The following is a 12,293-nucleotide window of genomic DNA, read 5'->3' as shown; positions in this document are numbered from 1 at the left end:
CTTTCTTTATCTCTCCCTCTCTTTCTCTCTCTTTCTCTTTTGTAATACAAACAACAGCCCTAGTAATGAATAAATGAATGTCCAAGAAAAGATACATCTCACAATATTTAGACAATTAAGGATTTCATCCTAACTATATAAGTAATTAATTCCCCCGTGAAATTCTAAAAAGATCCGTTTCTACCACTTAACCAATTAATTCATTGCAATTTCTCTACGACTATGTCCTTAGGGGAAAGGAGAAGTTTGTATATAAACTGTGGATTAACCAATTGTTGGATCATTCCAGCTTGAGTGCGATGTACTCAGGATGTGTTTTTATTATCCTCTCCGCACTGACCGCTAGCACCTTCTCATTCACATTTCCTTTCATATCAAACAGGCACATTTCTTCTCTTAACAAGGTAAATAATTAAATCACAAGTATATCAAATTAGGAAATTTTACAAAATTAGAAATTGGTTCAACGATTTCCAAAGGTCAATTAAATTTGCGATGCTTTATACAAGCAATCATTTTCTATAATATTTGAGAATCTTAATTTAAGTATGCTATGTTTAATTTAGAAAGCGTAGCAACTCTATAATCATTCGTAGTTAGTCGGTATGTCGTCCATTTAAAATATGTTGTTCATTTTTTTATATAATTTTCTTACTTTGTGTAATTATCTTATTATCACGATTTAAAATGATGAGTCCGTAAACGATCAGGCAACATCTTAATAATCAAGTCGAAAGATTAAGCTATTTTGATTATATAACGGTTATTATATTTCTTTAATATTTATTGTGCAGTCACTCTATGTTTGTGGATGTTTGTTTGTCTGTCTGGCTGGTATTATGGATGTTGTCGTTCTTGTTATATTTATCTTTAATTCATAATAATTTATATAGTAATCACGGTAGTCCTAATTTGTTAGTTGTTAGTCCTAAATTGTATATGTGGTGATCATATACTTTTTAGTTCTAATTTGTTGTATAGTTTCGCATATCGAAGGCACTTGAAGAGCAGAAGGCGGCCCCAAAATTCTCCCAGCCACAAGAAATCATTTTTGACAAGGAAATCACAAGTTTTAATTATCATGGTTATTTTATAGGAGCGTGGCAACTCTTTAAGTCTTTTTTGATCGTCTCACAATGCCATCGAAGGTGATTTGACTTTTGTGTCAGAACCTGAATTGGGACATAGTGCATTTCATTACCCTAGGTTAGGTAACTTCATTTCACTTTTCAATAAAATCTAAAATGCAGCCGTTTTTGCAGGAGGTACCATTTTCTGTGAAAATTTTAGAGGAAAATTAGACAGTTTTTAGTTAATTTCTACTTCTATTTTCAACTGAAGAAAAAATCCTTTTGTGTATATACAGAATCATTGTTGTTACTTAATCTTATTAAAAAAAAATTTAAAAACTAACCCATAATAGCCGATTTTTTATTTTGTTCAATATGGGTAAAATAAAAATATTACCATCTCCAAAGGGTTAAAATCAAAATTTCAAAGGTCTAAAATGTTGTTCATCGAAAATAAATAGCAGTTTATAAGGACTTTTTGCATCCATCTTCTCATTTAGCAGGGGAAAAAACCAAAAATAGAATCTATTTTTTCAGTGTTGACATAAAAAAAGCATTTGATAAAAAACTATAAAAAAAATTATTTTTTAAAAGTGCTAAAAAGTAATACAGACTATTCAGTCTTTACCTCTGATATTGAAATAGATGTAAAAAAAAGTCAATTTAGTATAGCAGCCAATTAAAATAAATTTTCTTATGGAAATTCTCATCAGAGCATTACTGATAAACCAAGGTCTTATTGGATAACATACTAAATGCTCCTTTAAAAATTTGTATTCTATGAGAAAATCATGTTTTGAAACGGACATTTCAAATTAAAGAGTAGCTTCAAGTGACTAGCTGTTCCCAGAGTGAGAGATACCAATGTTTATTACACTAGTCCTTAAAGTTTTACAATTATGTTTCTTGTTCGTTGGTTTTACAAATTTGAGGACTTTTTTTAATTGGTTAGTTTATTAAGTTGACTGTTCAAACTTTTCAACCACTAATCTTAAGCTCCAAAGAAGGTAGTTTTGTGTTTCAATATTGGGGATGTACATCAATTTATTGGCCTTTATCTTATCCCTTTAGATCCATGAGTTGTTTTACCCTTTGACTTTAGGGCGATATTGATCTTGAAAATAGTCTAAAACCACACCAAAATAAAAGTGCAACCAAGTTGGACCAGCGATTTCCGAGAATTTTGGATACAGACAAAAAACCTTAGTACTGTATGTATATTAGAATGACAAGATTGAATGTTTAATGTCTATTTTATAGGTAAAATTGTCTTTCTAACTCACGCTCTCTTATGCTCCCTCTCTCTCTATCTCTCTCAACCAATCTCCCTCTCTCTTTGTTTCTCTATCTCTTTCTCTCTGTATTCAAGGGTGATAAAAGGGAAATGCAGTTCTTCATAAAATGTTGTTTCATGGGGTTGTATACATCCCCTTCTGCATGCTTATGATCTAAAATATTGCAGACTATATTGTAACATACCTGACAGAGCAGCAGTAGGTCTTTATTTTGTCTTTAGTTATAAAATTTGTTTAGACTAAGATTCGTACCTTTCTCTACCATGTGCAGATGTTGCACCAGATTTTCGTGTACTCTAATAAAGTAATTCTCACGGCCAGCTAAAGTTACAATACCCCAATCCACCCCCTGGATGAACAAACTATAATAAACGAGGTACATATTAGCTAGCTAAATTGGCAACAAATTTTCCCTTGTTAATATATACATGTATTCTATATACATTGCTAAAGTAAACTAGTTTTAAAAAATATAAAAAAGATAAACGGACATTGGAATTATAGAGTAGCTTCGCTACTAATAATGGATATATTATTATTTGGATTTTCATGTTCTCTAATAAGGCTAAATTAACATTTCCCCCTCTACCACATTTATATCCTCCCCTCTTTCTGGATGAACAAACTGACCAATACATGGGTTTCGTGTTAGCAAGCTTAATTGACGACAATTTCCCCCTGTCATAATATCCATGTATCAATGTATATTCTACATCCATTATTAAAATTGTGACTATTTCTAAATTATGTTTATTTGGGATTAAGTCGGACAGAAAAACATTGTTTTTAATCATATTTTGTAAAACTAGGGGATGCGCCACTAGCATCTAGAAGCTTTTAATTCAAAGGGATGGGGAAATTTCTAAAATCATTCCGGGACCAGGTAAAGGCAGTTAGTGAAAGGTTAGTAGAATAAAACCTTTCATCACATTTTCTACCGAATCCAACTTTTGAATAACATAGTTTAAATTAAGCGACACTTTTCAAGTTCGAGAGTTTAAACAAGAACTATTTATAAAATAATCTATATTTCTAATTATATACTGCCATGCTAGTCATATATATGTCAATATAAATTCAAAAACTTTTTTATTCTTTATTTTAATTCTTTAAAGATTAAATAGATTCTACTTTTTAAAAGCTACTCTATAATTTTAAATGTCCATTTGAAAACATGATTTTCTTATAGAATACATTTTTTAAAGAATCTTTTTACAAAGGATCATTTAGTATGTTATCTAATAAGTCCTTGGTTTATCAGTAATTCTTTGGTGAAAATTTTGTAAACAAATTATCATTATTGTCTGCTATAATAAACAGATTTTTTTTACATCTAATTAAATGTCAGAGGTAAAGTTGAATAGTCTGTATTACTTTTAAGCACTTCTTTAAAAAATTATAATTTATATTTTTAATCAAATGTTTTTTTTATGTCAACACTGAAAAAAAAAACAGATTCTTTTTTTGGGTTTTTTTCCTGTTAAATGAGAAGATGGATGCAAAAAGTCCTTATAAACTGCTATTTATTTTCGATGAACAACATTTTAGAGCTTTGAAATTTTGATTTTAACCCTTTGGAGATGGTAATATTTTTATTTTACCCATATTGAACAAAATGAAAAATCGGCTATTATGGGTTAGTTTTTAAATTTTTTTTTTTGATAAGATTAAGTAACAACAATGATTCTGTATATACACAAAAGGATTTTTTCTTCAGTTGAAAAGAGAAGTAGAAATTAACTAAAAACTGTTTAATTTTCCTCTAAAATTTTCACAGAAAATGGTACCTCCTGCAAAAACGGCTGCATTTTAGATTTTATTGAAAAGTGAAATGAAGTTACCTAACCTAGGGTAATGAAATGCACTATGTCCCAATTCAGGTTCTGACACAAAAGTCAAATCACCTTCGATGGCATTGTGGTCTGTTGGTTATTCGATGGACATATTATATTTTATTTATAATACAAAGCCTAGAGGCGCTGCAGTAAATATATCATAAACATTTACATTAACCAATTTGGCTTTCCCGAAAAATGTTTAAATTGTCCTTGTTTTTATATTTTTTGCTTTAGAAACAAATGTGTAGAAATGGTTCAGAATATGATATAAGAAAGATATTCTAAAAATATGAAGATATTACTGTATGTCTGTCTATCTTCCTTTCACTCTCTTACTTTCTCTCTCTGTCTCTCTCTCTCTTTGTCTCTCTCTCTCTCTCTCTCTCTCTCTCTCTCTCTCTCTCTCTCTCTCTCTCTCTCTCTCTCTCTCTCTCTCTCTCTCTCTCTCTCTCTCTCTCTCTTTCTCTTTCTCTCTCTCTCTCATTCTCTCTCTGTCCTACAAAGACATTGCCATCAATCATTACAGTGAGTTAACTGTGAATGGAATACTAATAAACCCTTTCTACTATTATCCCTCCTTCTACTATAACCATTTCTTATATCTTACTACGTAACACTTTTACAAGTCTGACCATAGTTAAAATAATGTTTATTTGAATTATGCTTCAATTGATTTTCTAAAAGAATTAGTCGTATAAAGACAGGAAATTAAAAGTACTCGTTGTTTTGTCCCTAGCCTCTAGAAACTTCCTCCTAAGGGGGGGGGGGGGGTTAGCATTTTCATCCCCTAAGAAAATTGCCTAAAACCTTGGAGAAAAACTAAAACACGCAATATCTTAAGTTTTATCCAGACGGATTGACAAACAGGTGGACGGACAGACATTGTTCTATTTTGAATGATATAATGCAACCTAAATTAATTTTCATGCGACTGTGTTTTATTCTTTATGTTTTTAAGTTTGCCATTCCCGTTTTAGGCTTACTTTTCTTTCTCGATTCTATTGGACCATACATTTGTTAGTATGCTTTTCTCTTATTTTAAATGTATCTTGTCGTTGTTATTATTTCTTTGATTTTTTTTGCAAGCGAAGAAACGCCATACAGACTAAAATAACTATTGCTTTTATGAGTAGATTCGCTTTGTAACACTCTATTCCAAATCTTTCATATTTGAATATACCCACTTTGATGGAAATCCAGGTATACTGAAAGCTACGTATTCACACATACACATACCAATTTGCATACTACTACTTTTTCTGATACAAAGCTACTATATAGGTTTTATTTGTTTCTCGATGGGTGGATAAATCATCATGTAGTGACTATATCTTATTAAAACTTTGCCTCTTATGATGTAAAATAAAATCGACTTTTGATAGCGAAAATTAATCAATCTGAAAAATAGATCTATAGTATAGATGTACATACTGATAACTACCTGGCTCCCTTTCCAAGGACCTTTTTCATCAGCTAGCAAATAGTTTACTGCTACTTGGCTGTGTTAATATTCCTGACACTATTGGTTGATTTTCAAAGACCCAATTAAGAGTCGGCACAAAGTCCTTGGGATGGGGACATACAGTTATTTAACCTCTTCTCCCTCTAGTATTTTACCCTCATCTCTGAAATAAGAAACTTAAAAACTTTAGCCAGTAAAGCTACGCTTCTTTTGATATAATCATTCTTTATTATACCCTAGTTAATTTATATTGATTTGGTATTGCTAAACTGCAGAATGTATTATCATTATACAACATAGTATATACATAGGTATTAAGATTGATTATACATTAGAGAGATATTTACATCATTATTAGGTAGAAATAAGTCCATTGAGAACTATAAAAAAAGGTTTAGAAATACATGTTAGGTAATTTTTATGAGATACAATATCTTTTTGTGCAATAATGTCTTAATGATGCAAAAAAAAACATTTAAAACGTTATAATATTAACCAGCGAACGTGGCTCAACACTTGGCGCATCCGTGTCGGGGAGGTTCCAATCTAGGCTTAACACCACGTTATAACTAAAGACGTTACAAATCGGTCCTGCTGCTGCCACACGTCAGATGCACTACATTAAGAGTTAGATTAGGGGGAATGCCTTGGCCAAAAACAAGCGCAACTCTTTACCAACACACTTACCAGGACTTACCAATGTCGTTCAATCAAAGAGTTGCTTTGTGTTACTTTACCTAATATCCCGGTTGTTTGGACAGAATGGGAGAGATTTGGCTTTCCTTAGTTATCCTGGGTTGTTGGACTTGAGTTTGATAGTCATCGACAGCATCCTCGTCCGTATGAAGAAATTGATAAATAATTCACATGAGAAAGGGGAAATCATGATGTAAAGGTTTTGTGACTTTTCTCCATAAAATATAACAATAATGTAAGAAATCATAACTGCAAAAAACTAAAACGAAATAAAATTAATAAGATTTACATTATTTGAAATTTACCAACCCCTGTATCTCTGAAAACTTGTGAACTGTGAATGTCACCAGGAATGCGATCCAGAAGTAAATCCTTTATGCCAGCCGCTGCAACCCAGGTACACCTCAGATAATTCCCTATTCCTCTGCAACCCAACAAGATACTCTCAAAGTCATTATACTTGCATCATTTCTCCCATGATTATTAGGTCTAGAAATTTACATATTTTTTTTGCTTTTTATATATAGTAGCCTTAAAAAAGATTTACCTCAAAATTGCTGTAACTTTTTATTCCTCTTCAAGTATGCATTTTTGTTCATTCAAACAAATGACGAGCAGGGAGGGAAGGGACAATTTAGCAGTTAACAAAGGCCTAATTTGAAATATTAATATTAAATGTATATGTTGTTTTGTCCCAATAAATATCTAAATTTGAATTTGAGAAAATTACTTTACATTTAGTGGAATTCCTTTACTTACTAGCCCTTGTTTGAAAATACAACCACAAAGTCTTTCAATTAAGGACCACAATCAACCTAAACTCAGGAATGAGGTATAGCCAACAAGCGAAATAAATCTAAAATAATGTTTGGGGGGCAGAAAAATAGGTCGTCAATTCTACAAAGTGTTGCCCTCCCCCCCCCCCCCCCCTCCCAAAACGACCAAACCTATTATGAATAAAAATAACTGAAAACAATGAAAAGGGAAGAAAATGGAATGGAATGGGTTTCAAATTATTCAATAGTAATACATTAGTATGATTTACTCCTGTATATTTTCTAGCGAAGAGGAGCACGCCGTTGATATGGGCGAGGAGGACAACGAGATGGGAGAGGAGGAGCTGAAGGACATCATGTCTCTGTATCTCTTGAAGAAGAGGTCCGCTGGTGACCCATACCTGGACAACTACTATAATGATGGAATGAATGGTATTAAAAGTAAATTATTTATAATGTCCATTCCCCCCATTTTTACCGAACATTGTTAAATAGTTTCCCTTGTATTGAAAACCGTCCCTATTATTTTATCTTTTTAGTAGCAAAGCTACTCTATAATTTAAAATGTTCGTCTGTCCGTGTGTCCGTCTGTCTTAGTTTTGGGGAAACGTGATTTTCTCGGCTCCTATTAAAGATAGACAGCTGAAATTTTAGTGAAGATTCCCATTATATATGCCCATCATATACATTGTTTAGTCCATATGTCGGTTATGTGAGGTGCTAGATCGATTCCTAGAATTTTACGTTTTCGGTATTTTCAAGATAGAGGGATGAAGTTTTCAAGGATTAATTAATTTTATATTCTACATATTTTCACCAAGTTTTATTAAGATTTGTCAATAACATGGGATGCTAGATCGATTCCTACATTTTTAGGTTTTTTTTCTATTCCTATTCAGGATTGATGGCTGAAATTATCAGCGATTAATTATATGCTAATATTCTACATTTTTCCATCAAGTGATCGATGCCTAGATTTTTAAGTTTTCATGATTTTAAATGTTGCGTGATTTTTAAGGTTTAGAGATTTCCCTATTCTATCAAGTTTAATGTTTATTGTATGACATTGCTCTTTATAAATTTTTTCTTCACTACTTTTGGATGTTGTCATCCTTGTTTTTTACCTATTTTACTCCTTTGACTATGAGTAGAATATTTATATAATCTATAATAATAATTGTTGGAAATTAATCATACTTAATTTAAATGCTTTTCTCATCACCTTTTTGTTTTGTCTTGAAAAAAAATTCATAATATTCAATTTTTGTGATACATATTTTAACAACATGATTATTTTAAGGATACATTAGAGTTGCAAGGTCATCTGCTCTTGGATCTCTAAGGTAAGATATTAAATTAATTAAAAGTTGGATGAAGCTTCGTTTATTTCTTTATATGCAGAGAAGGAGGGGATATTGGACGTGAAATTTTACTTGTTCCCAAATCTTATAAACACATTTTTTTTTCGTTGTACAAACCCAAGGCGTTCATACTTTTCTACCAATAATTTCAAAGCACCGAAGGGGTAATTAGTTAATCGTAATTTGGGGTGTACATCAACTTAACGTCTATTGTCTTATCCTTTAAGATCCCTGACAAATAGCTTTTGTAATTTTACTATGCAGGGGCAGCTATTCAGCCAACTAATTCCATTTGAAATTGCCCAAAATTAAATATTTTGTTGGCGTTTTGTTGTTGTTGTTTTTTATTGCTGTTTTTTGATGTAACTGAAGAGAAGTGGGGAAAAGGGGAGAAATAAGGGAAAGGGTTTGTGGGAAAATTTTCACTAAGAATTGTTGTCAGAATAACTTTCCCTCTTCCTTGGGAATATAGTTTTCTGGAGCGCAGCTAATCTATAACTAAGGAATATCGGTAGTTGAAATTAAAATATTGTTGCTTGCTTTTGCTGTCCTACATAGATTTACATTATACATAATATATTACCATTTACCATTATTTATCATTTAGAATTGGCAAGCGGGCTGGTTTGAACAGGCTGAGAATCGGCAAAAAGGATCTCCAGCGCCTTAGACTCGGTTAAGAACCCAATCATATTACATCTAGCATCAAAATAAAATAACATCATTAATTTGTACATTATATCTATAACAGAAAAAATGTATATATATTTATATATAAAAAAAAAATAATTTAATAGCATAAAATGCAAATATTTTAATCATAAAAATTGTTTATGTTTTGATAATTGTAACATTAAGAGGAGGAATATTATAATTTCAAAACATGTAAATGAAATGTTATTGTATAATTGTAATCATAAATAAATATTCATAGATTTAATTTCTCAGATTTACTAAATTATTGATATGTTTATTACTTTTGTTCATAATAAAGCAAATATAAAAATGTTTCTTTTTATTTAATATATATTTATTGCCTTGCTTCAACTAAAGTTTTCACGGATACGGAAATAATAAAATATTTTGGCTTTTTACTTTTTATTTACGTTTCTGTTGGCAACAAACTAATTGTTCGGGTATAGTCCCTTTCGTGGCAACGCTCCTTAAGGGGCAATTCTTTCCACAAAAGCTTTTCTCCTATTTCTAGCCACTGCGGGGGGCACTAACCCTGCGGGGCCAATTGCGTAACCCTGTGGGGCAATCACCTAACCCAATATAACCTAACCTAACCTAAAATAACCTATCAAAAGCCACTTTAAAAATACGATGAATCGCCCCTTGAGGGGTGTTGCCACGAAAGGGACAATTCCCAATTATTTTAGGGAGGGGGTTAATTCATTTCTACTATAACTACACTCTCCTACTTTAAAATTTGACCAGGACTTATTCAAAGCCTTCTAAAAGACTATAAATATCGATTTCAGCCATTTTAGAGTCCTTAAGTTACACGCAACTAGCTAAAAAATTTAACGCATAAGCGTTTGAAAGGGGTGTCAATAACCAATTTAAAATTTGAATTGGCAAGGCCTGCCTTCCCCTTTTTACCACCTTAAGAAATATACCTCCAAGGCAAATCCCTGTGCACGCAACTGGTTCTATAAAACATTTATCTTATTATATAAAACACCGTTGTTAAACATCTAAAGCAAAATGACATAAAAACTTTCATTTATTGAAAGTACCGTAATTGCGTCGCTCGTGGTCCGCTAAAGTTGGGAAAATTTATTTACTGTAGCATATTTTTAGTTGTCACAAGACAGTTATAGACGCTAAAAAAGAGTGAAAGTCGCGGAGAAAAAAAATAATATTAAATATAAAGTAGTTTAAATGGTATAAAAGCATTAAAATATTTTAAAAATAAAAAATATGATATAATCTATATAAAATTAGTGATATTATGTGACAAAAAAATGTAAAAGTACAAACTAAGAGGTTTTATCTAAAATAGTGTAAAATAATAAATCAACCATGGACGTCAAGTTTTCGATGGCATTATTAATTATTCTTAAAGGTGAGAATAAAGAAAATAAAGGGATCTTAAGGGATAATAGGATGGAAGATAAATTTATATACATCACCAATGATAATAAACAAAATGACCCTTTCTGTAGATTAAAATTATTTTTAAAAATTGTTAACACTTCCACCAAATTCAATAAAAGTACCCAAAAAATTTTTGCTAACCAATAAGAGCGTGTTTATAAAACTTTGGATACCAGTATAATTTGCAGTCCAATGTGTTCAGATTCCCTGAGAATGTAACTATTAGGTGTTAATATACATCAAAATGGAATTTATTCATCCAAATAAGCAATTATCTTAAAAGTTTAAACTAACTATTACAATGATAATAAATAAAATTTTAGAGTGACATATATAGAAATAAAAAATATTCCTTATTCCAAATTATAAATAACGAAATTATCAAATACAGACTAACGTCGTAACTTTTTTTTGTCAGTGCAGCTTTTTTATAAGATATGATTTTGTTTTTGTGTAATTATTCTTTCCAATATATATGATTTGATATATATTTCCTTGGATGTTGCACCATATTTTCATGAACTCTAATAAAGTACCACTACTAGCTGGCTAAATACTCCCTATCCACTTTAAGTATCATGTGTTGCAAGCGCTCTTGCTGAATAATAGGACAATGGACGATTCATTTACTCGTCCTTGTAAATTTTTTGCTAGCGACTGCGCATCTAGCATCTAGAATCTAATGAAGTGACGAAGGAAATTCCAAAAACCTTAACAATATAAAGACTTAAACTAGAAATAAAATGGCCTACCCTGTCAAAATTTTACTGTACCAAAATGACATTAGATTGACAGATTAACGCCATGTCGATTATATCTCAGTTATGACCATTTTTCTTCGACTTTTCTTTGTTATGTTAGAAGAATGGATGTAGAAAATACGTGGATATTTAGACAGGGGAAAAATTGTCGTTAATTTAGCTTGCTAACATGGATCTACTTTATTTGTCAGTTCGTTCATCAAGTAGGAAGGGAGGGGATTGGGTAAGGAGTGTAATCGTTATTTAAGCCCGCTGCTAATTTTTACTTTATTAGAGAAAATACAAATCTGGTGTAAGATCCAAGTAATTATATATCCATATTGGTAGAAGAAAAAAATACGCTAAATTTAATAGATCTTTACTTTAAGGTTTATGTTATATAGAAGGATTATTGTTATATGGATGCCAACAACTACAACAACAACAAACACAGCAACAAACACAACAACATGGAAACAAAACTTTTACCAGCTCTCATAATATTCCTACAACTAGTAGTAGTCCAAGGCAAGGATATGCCACTAAAGATCAATATTTTGACTTAAAGTTGAAATATTGCAATCATTGCCAGATAGTTTTAATTTGTGTGGCTGTTTTAACTGTTTATACGACAAGGCATTTACTCTATATTTACTTCGGGGTAAAATAATGGATTCGCCAACACTTCTGCAAAATTTTGTGAAGCTCTCTCTCAAAGTTACTAGCGAGCATAGAATGTACCCAACCCAATATAACCTAAAGTAAAATACTATTACACGAAAACTTTACATCTTAAATGAACTCTATGATTTTTTCTATTGTCTCTAATAGAAACACTTTTGAATCAGTCCTAAATCAATCCTTGTATTTACACATTTATTATAAGATTATTTTTTTAAATAAGGGAAAAAATACTGATTTACCGGTGCCAAATCTCTATCTTTTAGTAGTG

The 12,293-nt window shown here is 31.3% G+C and overlaps 1 protein-coding gene across 3 annotated transcripts; it reads left to right on the top strand.

Moving 5' to 3' along the window:
- The first annotated feature begins 251 nt into the window (after positions 1-251).
- Positions 252-9,504, top strand: LOC145323666 (uncharacterized). Of its 3 annotated transcripts, none has more exons than XM_080166112.1 (6): positions 252-404; positions 997-1,062; positions 6,715-6,758; positions 7,424-7,578; positions 8,438-8,480; positions 9,106-9,504. In XM_080166112.1, exons 1-6 carry the CDS (start codon positions 300-302, stop codon positions 9,176-9,178), a joined length of 486 nt encoding a protein of 161 aa, XP_080022238.1. In that variant the 5' UTR covers positions 252-299; the 3' UTR covers positions 9,179-9,504. The 3 variants fall into 3 exon arrangements, with proteins under 3 accessions (XP_080022238.1, XP_080022218.1, XP_080022229.1); XM_080166092.1 differs by having other exon boundaries at positions 260-404; positions 982-1,062; XM_080166103.1 differs by having other exon boundaries at positions 261-404; positions 982-1,062; positions 7,424-7,569.
- The last annotated feature ends 2,789 nt before the right edge of the window (positions 9,505-12,293 follow it).

The sequence above is a fragment of the Acartia tonsa genome, chromosome 1 (assembly GCF_053477335.1).
Source record: "Acartia tonsa isolate MP-2025a chromosome 1, ASM5347733v1, whole genome shotgun sequence".
Lineage (NCBI taxonomy): Eukaryota > Metazoa > Arthropoda > Copepoda > Calanoida > Acartiidae > Acartia > Acartia tonsa.
This window is presented reverse-complemented; position numbering and strand designations above follow the sequence as displayed.